Genomic DNA, 16,140 nt, shown 5'->3' with positions numbered 1-16,140 from the left:
AAAACACAGTGGACAGTCCACACTAGCTAGGAAACACAGTGGACAGTCCACACTAGCTAGGAAACACAGCAGGGTTAACATTGTAAAAAGCACCTGAGCCCATGGTTAGCCATGAAGCTGGGAGAGGGCTTGACAAAAGTCAGGACAGGCTGTTTACACTCAGTGTCAGTGAATTACACTTTGAGCTCAATTGATGAGTAAAGCAGATCCAACCAGGTCAAGGATCCCTCTGTGTGTGCGCGTGTGCGTGTGTGTGTGTGTGTTGGACGTGTCCACATGGGTACAGTGCCCTGGAGGCCAAAGGTACTGGGTCCTTTGGAGCGGGAGTCACAGGCGGTTATGAGCCACCTCACATGGGCACTGGAAGCTGAGCTTAGGTCTTCTGAAAGAACAGAGCGCCCTCATGGCTGCAGAGCCATCTCTCCAGCCTGAAAGCCCCCAGGCTGGCCTGAAACTCAGCACTGTCCTGCCTTAGCCTTCCAAGGGCTGAGATTACAGGTGTGTGTCGCCGTGCCTGGCTAGGGCATCCCTTTTTGTTGATCTGAGAAATAGCTGACGGAGCTAATGCCTCTCTGGCCTCAGAATGTTGTTTTAAATTTACTCAACTAAGTTTGTTAATCATCTACGCTGTTGTACTGACTTCAGACTAAGAGGAAGCCAACATTCTCTCTCAAATGTATGTTAATGATTAAGCTTAACTTTTAAGCTTAAGTTTTCCAAAAGTAAGATGACATCTACTCTGAGACAGTGCTCTGTTCTCTGTCCAAGCAGCAGTTGAATGACATCACTGTTCGTTTGTTCGTTTGTTTGTTTGTGTGGAGACAGTCTTACTGTGTAGTTGTCCTAGTCAGAGTTTCAATTGCTATGATGAAACACCACGACCAAAAGCAAATTGGGGAGGAAATGGTTTATTTGGCTTACACTTCTACACCACAGTTCATCACCAAAGGAAGTCAGAGCAGGAACTCACACAGGGAAGGAACCTGGAGTCAGGAGCTGTTGCAGAAGCCATGGAGGGTGCTGCTAACTGACTTGCTCCCCATGGCTTGCTCGGCCTGTTTTCTTATGGAACCCAGGATCACCAGCCCAGGGATGGCACCAACCACAATGAGCTGGGCCCTCCCCCATCAATCACCAGTTAAGAAACTGCCCTACAGCCTGCTCTTATGGGGGCATTCTCATAGTTGGGGCTCCTCCTCTCAGATGAATCTAGCTTGTATCAAAATGACCTAAGGCCCAGGCTGGCCTGCTTGCCTCTGCCTTCCAAGTGTTGGAATTAAGGTCCTATGCTACTACACCAAGCATTTTCCTCCTCATTTTTTAAAATTAGATTTGTGTGTGTGTGTCTGTGTGTGTACGCGTGCACGCCAACTGCACCCTAGAAAAAGGTATCAGATATCCTAGAACTAGAGTTAGAGGTAGTTGTGAGCCACCTGATGTGGGTGCTGGGAATTGAACCCCAGTCCTGAGCAAGAGCAGCCTGTCCTTAGCAGCTGAGCCATCTCCCCAGCCCCTGGGTTACTTTTGGTCCTGGACAGTGCAGAGGCACAGAATGCTGTCCCATACTGAACAGTGAGGAAGCTGTAAAGACAGCTGCAGAGATCTCTTCGAGTTCCGGCAGACAAGATGGGCAAGTTTGCTCTCCCAGCACAGCTTCTGGTCCTGAGGAAACTACATAAACTTTCTCTGCTTACAACAGCTTCTGGGCTCTGTGTGCTTAGAGCTCATAGGGCACTTCATGCTCAGCATCTGTCCTTAAAATAATAATTGTGTAGGCTACCAAGGTTCAAAAAGAGACATCTCCCAGCGTAGGCCACAAGGCTAGTCAGCGGCAGACAGAGGACTAAGACCCAGAATCCTGACCTACAGTTTAGTGGAATTCTTGAGGTTGCTTCTCCTGGAAGCCAAACTAGTTTATAATAAATAGGCTTGTAGGAAACTTGAACTCTTAGTACAGGCTTCACTAGCTGAGAACCCCCGTTTTCCTGAGATCATGAGGGACCTTGAAGTTCACCAGCTTACTAGAAGTCCAAGAATCTGGTGTCTTTGCTTGGTCCTCTCCCACACCCTGGCCAGCCTCGTCTCCACCCTTTCTCACCACCCTGGCTAGGAGAGAATTGCCAAGCGGGGCCGGAAACTGGTCGACTACGATAGTGCCCGACACCACCTGGAGGCTGTACAGAATGCTAAGAAGAAGGACGAGGCCAAGATGGCCAAGGTGAGAAGTCAGACGACCTGCTCCCCCTGCCCAGAAGGGACAGGCAGGCAGCTGTGCTAAGCAAGTACAGGCGTGGTGGACTCCTGGGTGGTTTTCCCCTGTTGCTGTAAGGGCAGTCCGAGTCCTGTGACCGAGGAGGAGGATATGGATCTGGGCAGGGAGGGGAGAGGTGGAGAGGGTGAAGGAGCAGCCTCCAGCCCCTGTTCCATCATCTAGGCAGAAGAAGACTTCAGCAAGGCCCAGGTTGTGTTTGAAGACCTGAACCAGGAACTCCTGGAGGAGCTGCCTGTTCTTTATAACAGGTAATGACTGACGTTCAAGATGGGACCAGCTGCTTAGACCAGCAGGTTACAAAACCGCCTGATGGTCCAGACACGGGATGTCGTGGAAAGAGCCCTGGTCCGAGAGTAGGATGCTGCCTCTGCCCTGAAGTGACATGTGTGATTAGCAAGCGTCCTTATCTCTCTAGACTTGTGACACAGATCCCTGTGTCACATCCCTGCCCCACCAGCTTTTCAGGTTTGGGGACGAGGTGCTGGTGGGGTAGGAGAGTAAAGTGCTTTGTCATCCAAATGTCAGGAATGCCTTCGTGGTAGACAAGAGCGTCCCAGGTATATTTTGCACAGTGGAAGAGAAACTTCGCCCACATCTCATTTCTCCCACACCAAGTGTGCTTTAATACGATGACAGCAGGAGAACTGCACTGTGTACAGGTTGTCCTCGAGCCAGCCGTTCTTTGAGTCAGAGGCTAGCTATGTAGCCCAGGCTGGCCTTAGACATTCCATCCTCCCATCTGGACCTCCCAAGTGCTAGGGTTGCAGGCATAACCACCATGCTAAGCTGTTATGATACAGTCTTTTTTTTTTTTTTTTTTTTTTGTAAAGCTTTACTTATTATGTATACAGTGTTCTGTCTGCATATATGCCTACAGGCCAGAAGAGGGCACCAGATCTCACTACAGATGGTTGTGAGCCACCATGTGGTTGCTGCAATTTGAACTCAGGACCTCTGGAAGAGCAGCCAGTGCTCTTAACCTCTGAGCCATCTCTCCAGCCCCCATGATACAGTCTTTTATTGACTACATTTATCTGTCTCCAAAGTTAAACAGAGTGGGAAAATAGTTTGTTCCGGTGCATTATGGGTAGCCCACCAAAGATGACCACCCAGACATAGTTTTAGCCAATTGAAAGCCTTTATTCCAGCCAACTGGGACCACAGCCAAGTACCTGGGGACCCAGGGGTAGCCATGAGGGTTTGTGAAGGCAGAGACCACTTGATCAGCAGGTTTCGGAACAGAAGCAAGCAGTTCACAGAAACCAAGCTACACGCTTAGCTACATGGGTTTCACAGAGACAGCCTACGGTGTGTTAGCTAGGACATCCTGACCTCTGGTCCTAGACTAGAGTCAGGGAGTTTTCCACAGGGTTCTCCATCAGGGTCAGTTAGACCTGAAATGGTCTCAGCAAGAACACAGGACGCGGGGTTGGGGATTTAGCTCAGTGGTAGAGCCCTTGCCTAGGAAGCGCAAGGCCCTGGGTTCGGTCCCCAGCTCCAAAAAAATGAACAAAAAAAAAAAAAAAAAAAAACACAGGACGCAGAAACCCCTGCCCTGTTACAGACACAAACTTTCTGACCTGTTTATAGGAGAATTCTGTTGTGTTATACGTACACAGAAGTTGTGTGTTGATGAAAGGGAACGAATGGCCGTTTGTTATATAATTATAATTAGGCGGCCTCTCTTAAAAATTCTGCAAAGGGCTGGAGAGATGGCTCAATGGTTAAGAGCCATTGACTGCTCTTCCAGAGGTCCTGAGTTCAATCCCCAGCAACCACATGGTGGCTCACAACCCTCTGTAATGGGATCCGATGCCCTCTTCTGGTGTGTCTGAAGACAGCATCAGTGCACTCACAGACATAAAATAAGTATTTAAAAAATAAAAAAGGGGTTGGGGATTTAGCTCAGTGGTAGAGCGCTTGCCTAGCAAGCGCAAGGCCCTGGGTTCGGTCCCCAGCTCCGAAAAAAAGAAGAAAAAAAAAAAAAGAAGAAAAAGAAAAAATTAAAAAAAAAATTCTGCAAAGCAGCTTCTTCTATATTAATACCTCAAAAGCTCAAAACAGAAAGAGAGGGGAGAGAGAGAGAGAGAGAGAGAAAGGAAAGAAGGAAAAGAAAGAAAGTAAGTAAGTGAGATGTAGACCATAGACCAGGCTGGCTTTGAACCCAGAGACCCACTTTCCTCTGCCTCCCAGGCGCTGGCATGTGCTGCCACACCCAGCCATTAAACTCTGAAACTAGACTCAGTCTAAACTTCAGTGTCAGCCTGGGCTAATTTGTCCCCCCTCACCTCTCTGCACTCCTGGCCCACCTGTCCTGAATCGGATTCCAGAACATCCTCGTCCAGGAAGGCAGCCGCTGTTCTTGGGAGAGCCCTGGTGGCTAGCCGGGCCCCCTACTACCCTCACATGTGCTTGTGTTTTTCCCCCTAGTCGTATTGGCTGCTACGTGACCGTCTTCCAAAACATTTCCAACCTGAGAGACGTCTTCTACAGGGAGATGAGCAAGGTGAGGAGCACTGGCCAGCTGAGGCTCCTCAGTGGGCTTCTCTGGTGGATCCATGGTAGGCCTCACTTCAACAATGTCTGTAGACACTGGGAACAGTTTAGCTTTTATCGCCGGATGAGGTGACAGCGCTTGCCTGATTGTGTTGAGTGCTGTTAAAATGTACATCTCTGCACACTCTCCCTCCAAGGGCCCCATCCATCTCCCATCACTGATGGAGCAGAAGCTTCTAAACCCAAGCTCCTGCACGAACGTGGAGGTGGGGCCTACGGAAGGGAACTGGTGTTGGGAGCAGAGCAGTGAGGCCTCTGGCTGTTGCTAGAGTGGGGAGGGTGATGCTCAAGTACAAGTTGGGTTTCAAGTGGAGTGGGACCAGTGTCCATGACGCGCAGCTAGAGAACGTGAGCTTGTGACAGCGTTTCTGCTGTACATTACAGGATTCTATGCAGCTTCCTTCTGCATTCACAGACAGACACAGGTCCCTCCACAGCGTTCCGCTAACTTAGGACCTGCTTCATGTTAACACGAACTGTCATTCCCCTGGATGCCCTGAGAAAAGGGACACCCTCCAGTCAGAACCTGCCCTGAGAGAGCTGTCCTGAGGGAGACCCTGCCCTGAGGGAGACCCTGCCCTGCCCTGAGGGAGCTGGCCTGAGAGAGCTGCCTTGAGGGGAGCAGAAGGGAGGAGGCAGGGAACAACGGACCAAGGAGTAAGGGAGCCAGGTGGGGTGGAGGAGGTTTTGACTGGGAAAGCTGCCTGAGAAGGGAATGGCCAAGGTTCCCTTTAGCCTCTCCTTTCTCTTCCTGGCTCTAGCTGAACCACAGTCTCTATGAAGTGATGAGCAAACTGGAGAAGCAGCATTCCAACAAAGTCTTTGTGGTAAAGGGCCTATCAAGGTGAGTGCCTGTCAGTCAAGGTGAGTGTCTGTCAAGGTGAGTGCCTGTCAGTCAAGGTGAGTGTCTGTCAAGGTGAGTGCCTGTCAGTCAAGGTGAGTGCATGTCAGTCAAGGTGAGTGTCTGTCAAGGTGAGTGCCTGTCAAGGTGAGTGCCTGCAGCCCTGCTTCACGTGCGCCCTGTGTGGACACACGCGGTGTCTCCATCCCCACCCCCACGCCAGCCCTTGCCTTGTGCTCTTGCTCATGGCTGTTTGGTCTCTCATCAGAGGTTCAGGTATGACTAGAGATGAAGAAGATTGACAGTAATCTATAGCACCAGCCAGACTTAGGCTTCGGAGCCTAAGCCAAAACAGTCATAAATCTGAGTCCAGCCAGGCCACAGTGACACAGTTTCAGGCTAGCCTGTGCTATAGAGTGAGAGCAGTCAGGGAGGAAGGAGTTGGAAAGACAGGAGCTACTGTAAACACAGCTGAAGCTCCCGTGCCCCTCCCCCACTCACTCTGTCCCCACCTCTGCCTGAGGCAATGGCTGTAAGTCCAGGACTTGCTATTTCTACGCATGTCTTACTTTTATTTTATACCTATATTCATACACAGAAGATATTGTTTTATATTTTTTTAAGGTTTTTACTGCATTTATTGTGTGTGTGTGTGTGTGTGTGTGTGTGTGTGTGAGAGAGAGAGAGAGAGAGAGAGAGAGAGAGAGAGAGAGAGAGAGAGGGGTGGTTTGGAGGGCTTGAGAGAGAAACACAGGTATATGTGGAGGTCAAAGGAAACTTCTGGAGGTTGGTTCTCTCTAAGCTTTGAGGCCTGGGATCAAACCCAGCTCTCGGGGCTTGAGAGCAAGAACCTTAGCCTTGGAGCCATCCTACTAGCCCCTCATTCTAAAACTTCATGTAGATGGACTTATACTGCCTATATTTTTCTGCAGACTTTTGAGATGGGGTCCACACTAGTTGCTCAGGGTGGTCTTGAACTCCCAGACCCCACTGGTCCTCCTCACTGGGTCTCTGAGGTCAACCTCATCCTTTGAGATGTTTATCCTGTTACTCATGTCACTGGTGCGGCTCTCCAGGCTGCATCTGGTACTCATGATTTACCACCTGCCCTGCAAACAACCACTGGGGGATTTCCAGTTTCTTGCTGCCGCAGACGCTCTTGTGATAAACACACGCATTTCTCCCTGTGACCATCACCTAGGGTTCCTTTAGCACCTGTGTGGACTGGATTACTAAGATACAGGGCCCGTCGATGGGCCTCGCCAGCCTCATTAGATATTACAGGTTGCCCTTCAAATCGATTGTCCCCACCTAGAGAAAGCCTGCCTCCGTAGGCAGTACTGACTGACACGCTAGGGGGCCAGTGGGGATTCAGCAAAGATAAGTAAGGGCCAGGTGGCACTGAGACCGGCCCTGTGACCAAAAGAATGGGGATCACACTTAGGGAGTATTATAGACTTCAGGGACACGTTTATGTTTAAGCTTTCTAAACTTACCACTATAAAAAGTCTTATATCAACAAAGTATCATTCCCCACCAAGCCCAATGAGGGTAGGAACCAAGTGTCTCCTCTCCTCCTGCCCCCAAGCCTTATATCAACAAAGTATCCCAGTCAGGAAAGAAACCAAGTGTCTCCTCCTCCCACCCCCACTTCTGACCTCACACCCAGGACAAGCAGGGTCGGAACAGGTCAAAGTATGTATTTCTAAGGCTTCTCGACAGTCTTCTTTTTCTCCACACACTGGTGTAAGACTGAGAGAGTGGTGTGGATGGAGTGTTGTGGTACCTTTTACTTTATTTTTAAGGAGCTTTACTGACACTTGTGCTCACCTTCTAACGCCACTGTAAACGGCTTTGTGGGTGGTGATAACTGTGGTCATTCAGGTGGCAGCGGGCGGGCGTGTGACCCTTCTAAGCTTGAATGCCCTTCCTTCCACAGCAGCAGCAGGCGCTCCTTAGTCATCTCTCCCCCGGTGCAAACCTGTACTGCCTTCAGCCCCGTCAGCCCCGTGACCTCACCTACCAGCCCCAATGCTCTTTCTGTAACCAGTGAGAGTGAGTCTGTGTCAGCCACTGCAGAGGAGCTGACCTCTGAGGCAGTGGGAGAGGATAGCTGTGAGAGCGAAGAGTCCTTGAAAGATGAGGAAGCGGACGAAGACCAGTCTGAAACAAGCTCTTCAGAGGAGGAGGAAGATGAGGACGAAGATGAGGACGAAGAAGAGTCTCTAGCAGCCTGCAACGGCCCCACCCCGACCCCAGCCCCGACCCTGGCCCCGGCCTCCCCTGCAGCTGAGGTGAAGTCCCAGGAGGAAGCTGCCCCGTGCTCCCCAACTTCATCCCTGGGCAGGGGTCAGACCGGGAAGGAGCATTCTCCCCCCGGGGAAGTGGTCCTCCGTGCCCGCGCCTCGAGCGAGGGGGCAGAACAGAGCAAAAGAACAGCGTCCGTCCAGCGGACCTCTGCTCCGCCCAGCAGGCCTCCACCACCCAAGGCCTCAGGCGGTGGGCTCTCCAGCCCCCCAGGATCGGCAGAGGCCTCCAAGGCATGCCACCCCAGGGCCTCTTCAGATGCCTCTTCGGATCCAGAACCCCCAGAGACCGGAGAAAAGGAGGGCACTGGCAGCTCGGGCCCCAAAGAGCCACATGCCTCCTCCACTAAGAGCGCCACCCAGGCAAGTGGGGGTCTGGTTGGATCTTTTTCTACTTTGTTTGGTTTGCCTATTTATTTATTTATTTATTTATTTATTATTTAATTTACTAGAGCCAGGACGCCTCTCCGTGTAGTTCCGGTGTCCTGGAGCCTGCTGTAGACCAGGCTGCCCTGGAACTCACAAAGATCTGCCCACCTCTTCAGAGTGCTGGGCTTAAAACACTTGGGCCACCGAGTCCAGCTTTTATAAGAAACATTTTAATATTGGTGTAAGCATAAGGTTTAAGGGAAAGGAACAGACAGACAGACAGGCACTTGAGAACAAAGTGCAGGTGTCTTTGAGAGAGTTGTCTTTTGTTTCCTTGCATTTTGTTTTTTAAGACATTTACTCACCCCATCTCCATGGCCAGCCTAGAACTCTGGAACTCACTCTAGCCCAGGCCCAGTGACCCCTGCCCTTGCCTTCCAAGTGCTGCTGTGCAGGACCACCCATTCCCGTCTTCTGTTTAGGATTCTAGTCCTTTCCAGTATCTTCACTGTAGTCGGGATGCCCCACTTCCACCCCCAAAATCAGTGTTTTAGGGTCTCCACATTTTCCTCCGTGGGCTGGAAATTCAGGTTGGTGTGCACAGTGTCTTGAGTGCTTGTGCAGGAGGCTCTGGATGCCCCACCAGGACCCAACAAACGACAAAAGCCTTGGGCACTTTTTTTTTTTAAATTTAAGAGTATTTAGAATATTTTTTGCTTTGTTCTGTGAAACTCTGGCTGGCCCAGAACTCAGTGTAGACCAGGCTAACCTCAAGCCCATAGAAACCCATAGGAGACTTACCTGCCTCTGCCTCCTGAGTCCTGGGATCATAGGTGTGCCCTCCACTGCCTGCTCTCCCTCCTCACCCTGTTAGTTCTTAAACATACTTCTTTATCCTCTGTACGTGTGAACGTGTGACGGTACACATGCATGGTGGCCTGAGTGTGGAGGTCCAAGGATAGGCGTCAGTCGGTCTCCTCCACTAATGCTGTGCCTGGTGGGGTTCGAACCCCACTCATCAGGCTCGGCAGCAAGTGTCTCTCCTGAGTTATTTTGCAGCCCTTCACCCCAAAGTTTTAAAGTTATGGCTCTTTCTATTCTATTTTTAAATTTTTATTTTGTGTATGTATGTGTTTTGCCTCTATGTACCTGTTGTGTGTGTGCCTGGTGCCAGAGAGGGCATTGGATCCCCTGGAACTGGAGTTACAGATGGTCGTGAGCCACCATGTAGGTGCTAGGAGTCGGACCGAGGTCCTTTGGAAGAGCAGCCAGTGCTCATAACTACTGAGCCATCCCTCCAGGCCCATGTTCAAGTCACGTAGGAAGCAAATCTTAATGAGGAAAGAACTGGGCTGACAGATAGGCCAGCAAGTAAAGTGCTTGCCACGGAAGACGGAGTTTAATTCCTGGAACCTACTGTGGAGAAGAACTGACCCCCTCCATCATCCCCTGACACGGCACACGTGTGCTCTCAACACAGTCACGAATGCACACACGCAAGCAAATAAGCAAATGCATGAAATATCAAAAAGTGGGATGGAGCTGGGAGTGCTGGGACACGCCTGGATTCCAGACACAGTGCCTGAAAGACGCGGGCCAGGTGATTCGAGGTTCAAGGCCGGGATGAGGAGAAGCGTAAGAAACTGTCCCGGAAAGCAGGGTGCTCAGAGGGCTGACAGGAAAACACAACAGAACGGGCTACCTTCAACAGTGATCATCCTCCCTTGATGCAGAGCTCAGACAGACGTGGAGCTCTGTGGTCATGTCATTGTAGAGGGGTCACAGTGAGATGGCTGACCATGCAGCACTGGGATTGACTCCCCAAGCACAGCCACTGAGCCTCCTATATTCCTGGCTCTCCTCAGAAAATGGGTGAAGACAGTAGACAGCGCTTTGGGATCTTGCCAGATGAGTTAGTCAGTCCTCGCCTGGCGGACATAAGCCCTGGGTTTGATGCCCAGCACTCCGTTAACCAGGTTTGATACCCAGCACTTTTAACCAGGTATGGTGGCACAGGCCTAGAATACCAGCACCACAGAGGTAGAGGCACTAGGACCAGCAGTCCAAGGTCATCCTCAGGTCCGTGGTGACTTTGAAGCCACTCCGGAGACTAAGACCCGGTCTAAACAGATCGGGAGCTGGAGATGTCTGAGCAGTTGAGAGTGAAGTATAATCATAAGGACTGGAGTTCAGATACCTCACCCGCATTGCAAGCTGGGGGGTGATGGGAAGACCACTGGGGCTTCCAGCCAAACCTAAGAACTCTGAGACCTGGATTTAGGGAGAGTCTTTTTCTCAAAGATCGACTGTGAGTTGTAGGGGCAGACATCTGAAACCCTCTTCTGGCTCTGCACACACTTGCACACCACATATAGCACATGCGCGCGCGCACGCACACACACACACACACACACACACACACACACACGATAAAACCCTCCTTTGAAAAAGAAACGTAGTTACTAGTCACATGGCAGTTGACAGTCATCAGTAACTGAGTACGTGTGTGTGTGTGTGTGTGTGTGTGTGTGTGTGTAAGTATATGTGTGTATTACTCAGTTAAATTTTAATTTAACTTACACATGTCAGGCAAGTACTCTACCACTGAGTGACCTGTGTTCCCACTCAGAGCAAAAAGCATGTTTCGACCTTCCTCACATAGCCCCCTGACAGTGCCATCTACTGCTCTTGGTCTCCCAACTTTCCCCTAAAGGAACTATTATGGGAGCTGGAAAGATGGCTCAGTCACTAAAGTGCTCGCTGTGCAACCTCAGGGCCTTGGTTTGGATCCCCAGGGCCATGTGAAACAGACCTGGTGACGTAGGGGGACTGGAGAAAGGAAAGGCCCTAGTGCTCAGTGGCCACCAAACTAGCCAAGTTAGTGTGAGCTCCAAGTTCAGAGAGACCCTGACTCATGGAATATGGCAAAGGGCCGGCAAGACTGCTCAGCAGGGAAAGATGCCTGCCGCCGAGTCAATGACCTGAGTCAGACACTTGGTCTGCATGGAGGAGGGAGAGACCCCACTCCCAAATGCTGTCCCAAATGTGTCAGGCACATGTGCATGCGCTCACACACGCACACACACACTAAAGAAACCGTCATGCCTCTTGCCCCTCTCCAGCTCACTGACCACTTGTGGTTTAAGGTCACTTAGATGTGAGCGCTGCAGTGTACTCCTGAGGACAGCCAGTCTGAAAGTAGCCAGTAGTCGTTAGAACGTTCCCCTGGAGATTTGTAGACAAGAGCCAGCCACACAGATCACAATCGCAAGGTGTATCTGGTCGAGGAATAACGTCTACAAGCCAAAGTCCTGACTTTCTGGCCTGCAAGCCATGACTCCCTCCAAATCTTCTTCCCCTTTTTAAATTAATCTGTAAAACATCACAGAGGAAAGCCTACCCTACTGTTTCAGGCCCTCTGTGTGTTTACAACCCTAGGAAAGTATAAGGCCCGGAAGACCGTCCAGGGAGACCAGGGAAGCTGAGCTTCTCTCACTGGTAGAACTCTTGCCCTTGTAGGACATCAGCCCCCAGATTGACCTCTCTATAGATCCCAGAGTAAACACCAGGATAACCCCAGCCTCAGGAAGAAGTAAGGAGGCCTGGGGACCTAGAGTGCATGAGGCCCTGGCTTCACTCCTCAGTAGCATACAGACCAAGAACTGTGACACACAACTGTAATCTCAGTACCTGGGAGGGGCAGGAAATCAGCAGCTTAAAGTCACCTAGTTTGGATGCTGGGATTACAAGCGCCCGTGTTACCTGCCCAGTGTTCACGTGGTTTCTCCCCAGCCTGTGTATACTTGATTTAAAAAGTGATGTTATACAGAACATACAAAAATACTCACACATACAGTGCAGCATAGCAAACTCAGAAGCTGATCGAGAATGGTCATGTAAAACGGAGCCACAAATTACCCTCTGGAGGAACACCTAAGCAGCCCTCCTAGTGAATGGCGCCAGCGCCTTAGAATAGCTGCTGCCACTCTATCACAGAGGCTGTGAGGCCTCGCACAGAGCCAGCAGCTCCTCCTGGGGTAACCCCAGCATCCAGTGCCACAGGCGCAGCACGACATGGGATTTGAAGAGAAAAAAGTTAGGTCAGCATCTAACGAACCGTGTTTCCCTCCCAGGTAGTTTCAAATGATGAAAACACAGAACTCTGAAGAGAAACCACCAAGGACCTGACCTCGTCTGCCCAGAGAAGTTTCTGAAGCCGAGGGCCATGGGTACAAGCCTCACGAAATTCACGTTCTCGGGCAGTGTGGATCCGTGCCCTCGGAGCCCTGCCATTGCTGGAGTCTGCAGCAGCCTGAGGGAGGAAGGCACCACACACAGGGAATGTTTTTTACCAGGGGCTTGAGCAGTAATAGAAGCAGGGCTGTAATGACGCCAAGGAAAAGCTTCCTTTGGCGCGTCCACACGTTTGGGGGACAGGCGTCCAGCCCACCACTCACTGGGCAAGAGTTAAAGCGGAAACATTTTTCAGACTACTAAATAAAGTGTGGTTTTGACTAGGCGTGGAGTCTTGCCCCAAACTGCCATTTTCCACTTAGCTGGGGTAATGGTTTCTGCCCAGGTTCGGAAGGCTTTAGCCACACACCTGACCCCAGCTCACCAGTGCCCTGGCTGGAATGCTATTCTGAATGCTCCCCCATCCTGGGGCATTCCTACAGCAGCAAATGCTGTGGCTTCCTCCGGAGCCTGTCAGTCATCTCTACAGTCTGGTGCCCAAGAGTGAAGGTCTGAACCAGATGGATGCAGCTATGTGGGGTGGGGCAGGGAGGGGAAGGGGAGGGGGGCGCAGACAGGAATGCGGCCGAGATGACATTAAACAGAGGGTCAAGTCCCAGGCCAAGTGCTGTCATTTGCTGTCAGAGCAGACATCTGTGAAAACTGTGGCCCCTGGAGCCCTGTCACCTGCTCTGCCTTTGTTCTTGCTCGTATGTTCCCCACCCTCCCACCCCACCCCACCCCACCCCACCCCACACATCTTTGGTCTTTTGAAACAGGGTCTCTAGTAGCCCAGGTTAGCTCGTATCCTTCTGCCCCTGCCTCAACATGCTAAGATGACAGGTGTGTGCTGCCACACACAGCCTACCTTTGTTCTTAGTAAGGTTGACAGTCATACCAGCCATCCCTAAGCATGCCATGAGAACCTCCTATGTGCTAAATACAGAGTCACGGCACCAGCCCAGGATACCGAACAGAGCTGCCAGGGCTGACGAGCTTTAGAGGGGGATGCACGGTGTGTGAACGCTGGTGAGAAATTATCCAAGAATAAACTTGAGAGAGAGGAGTCTGGCCCTGTCACTCTCTGGAACTGAGTACAGAGGGAATCTCAGTTATCCAGACCCTCTGGTGGAAACCTCAGTTATCCGGACCCCCGGTTGCAGGTGAGGACGAAGAAATACCCTGGCAGACAGGCGGTTCATAGAGCTGCTGGAAGAACAGCTAGGCGCAGGAAAAGACAAGACCAGTCCAGGGGATCCACGGAGGGGGAGCGAGTGATCGTCTGCCTGGCCTGGCCTCAGCTATAGCTACATCAGCCTGGCCACCACATCCTCCCCAGATTCATGTGCACTGGAGAAAGAACCGGTTTGTTCCTTTTGCACAGTGTGACCACTCTACAGCAGGGACGTGGGAATGGTGCCACCGCTAGGGCAGGGGACAACGTGACATGGTGTCTGTTGACAGGAAGGTGGGTTGGGGAGGAGGAGGGCCTTTGACGGTAATCACGAGCCACCATAATTTTTACTGTCACGAGGGTTATTCGATGGGCGTGTACATGGGTGGAGGCCCAGCCAACTTACTGTACTATTATGGACTGTTTATCTACACCAATTGTGCCCTGAGCACATGCTAGAGGGCCCACAGTCCCCTAACACAGGACACAGAGAATTTGAGGCACAAACAGGACTTTCCAGTAAGCGTGTCCACATAGGAACCGGGGTCCTCTGTTTACATCTAGGAGTAATTTTCCCATTCTACTTCTTCACATAGTACACAGTCCGGCACAGGGAGAGGCTGGTAACTGAGTTATCTTCTTATCCATTAAGAAAAATGCTTCCTTGATCAATACTTCCCAAACCGTTTGATACTCAAAAAGCATTGGGTGCAGATAAGCCAGCTTCCATCCAGCAGATGCCTCTGCAGGGCCAGTGGACAATCTTTCCTGGCCCTGTGACAAATGTGTACGTGCACACTCAGTGGCCACCAGGATAAGCAAGCAAGCACATGCTACAATGGAGGGTCCACGTGCAGACACAGTTTCCTGGACCCCAACCCTTACGCATCATTTTCTTCTGAAATCAAGTCCTCCCATTCTCGTTTCAAAAGAATGCCCTTCACGGGCTGTCTCCTCTCTATGGGAGGAGAGTAGTCCTGGGAGGGTGCTTCCCGAGAGATTTTCAAATAACCTCACTGCCTGCTCCCACTAGCTCTCCCACAAGGCATTCCCTCCTGTGGCAGTCAGGATCCCTACTCCAAGCTAACCAGGGGGTCATGGAAGGCTAGGAACAGGCTGGGAATACGGGCTCCTCTGCTCCACCTTCACCACCTGGCAAACCCTTGAGCTGCACCAGCACCTCAGCTGGTAGCATGCCTGTCTACCATCCGCAAAGCCCTGGATTTGATCCCCAGCACCACAGAAACCAGACAGGGCAGCACACGCCCCCAAGCTCAGTCCTGAGGTGAGGGTGAGAGGATCAGAACATAAAGGTCTTCCTTTGCTATCTGATACATAGGAAGTTTTGAGGCCACTGTGGAACATGTGAGGTGCTGTTTTTAAAAAAAAAAAAAAAAAAACAAAAAACTGGAGAAATCCAGTTCAAGCCTTTTGCTTATGGAGTTTGTCTTTGTCTTGTTTCTCTTCCCCACCCCTACAAAATGGGAACTCTTTGAGGGAGTAGGCCACAGCCAAATTGTAGGACTTCCTGTCTGATGGGAGGGAGACGTCAGTAACTGCTACAACAGAGGCACAGCTGGAGTGAAAAATGTACCAGACTGGGATCCCGGTACTTTACTTCGATCCTGCTGAAGCGTCCAAGGGGGTAGAAAAGGGCCCACACACTTGGCTAGGGTGGATAGTCTCAGCCGGGAACTGAACTGTTTACCCAGACATCATCCAGGAAGAAGGGAAGGGCACGGAAAGACTGCCACCCCAGTAGCAGCACAAGGAAGCCAATAAAGCCAGGCAAAGATAAATGTCACCTGTCTCCTGTCTGCCCTGAGGTCCCTAGAGGTCTGTTGACAAAAGGATGGCTGCTCCAGTTTCCAAGGCTTACATTTCACCCTTGGAGAACACTGGCCATCCACATGGGGCTGTGTCCGTCCTCAGTGCACTTGACTCCTCATAGAGAGGTCTGATCCTCCAGTCCCCGCCCCCAGGCTCTGAAGGACAGTGTTGACAGGCTGGGTAAGAGTATAGACTGGGTGTGATGTGCCAACCTGTTGTACCAGCAATACCAAGGCTGAGGCAGTGGGATGGAACCTGAGGACAGCCTGCGCTGCAGAGAACTCCACGAACATCACACAGTTTTGATAAATAGGGTACATCAGAGAGCACCGTACACAACTGCTTACCAAAATCCTTACTGTGTGCCAAATCTGGCGCTCGGTATTTTTTTTTTTTCTTTCTGCACCCTTACGATTTTTAGTGTACTTAAATGCCTATGGGTAAATCATGTATTAGCAAACCTTTGAGAAATATTTACCAGGAACTACACAGAGAAACCCTGTCTCCCCCACCCCCCAAAAAACAGAAAAATATTTGTGTGCGCTGTGTGTGTGTGTGC

General features: G+C 51.0%; 1 protein-coding gene and 1 long non-coding RNA gene across 6 annotated transcripts in view; one reads left to right on the top strand and one right to left on the bottom strand.

The window, feature by feature from the left end:
• The window catches only part of Bin2 (bridging integrator 2), a 30,742-nt gene extending 17,873 nt beyond the window's left edge, over positions 1 to 12,869 (top strand). For 3 of the 5 annotated variants that reach the window (XM_087558543.1, XM_087558542.1, XM_087558541.1), the window contains 6 exons: positions 2,111 to 2,218; positions 2,435 to 2,520; positions 4,703 to 4,778; positions 5,590 to 5,672; positions 7,609 to 8,338; positions 12,478 to 12,863. In XM_087558543.1, the coding sequence (XP_087414669.1) occupies positions 2,111 to 2,218; positions 2,435 to 2,520; positions 4,703 to 4,778; positions 5,590 to 5,672; positions 7,609 to 8,338; positions 12,478 to 12,510 (1,116 nt within the window). In that variant the 3' untranslated portion in view covers positions 12,511 to 12,863. 5 annotated transcript variants of the gene reach the window in all.
• On the bottom strand, positions 32 to 4,740 carry LOC148004986 (uncharacterized). The gene is made up of 2 exons (XR_015626048.1): positions 4,064 to 4,740; positions 32 to 3,173 (listed from the first exon to the last, which is right to left on the bottom strand). It is a non-coding gene; the product is annotated as an uncharacterized LOC148004986 (long non-coding RNA).
• Positions 12,870 to 16,140: the final 3,271 nt, after the last annotated feature.

This window comes from Rattus norvegicus, chromosome 7 (assembly GCF_021556685.1).
Source record: "Rattus norvegicus strain SHRSP/BbbUtx chromosome 7, alternate assembly SHRSP_T2T, whole genome shotgun sequence".
In the NCBI taxonomy this organism is placed as follows: domain Eukaryota; kingdom Metazoa; phylum Chordata; class Mammalia; order Rodentia; family Muridae; genus Rattus; species Rattus norvegicus.
The sequence above is the reverse complement of the archived record's forward strand: the minus strand, read 5'-3'. Positions and strand labels throughout refer to the sequence as shown.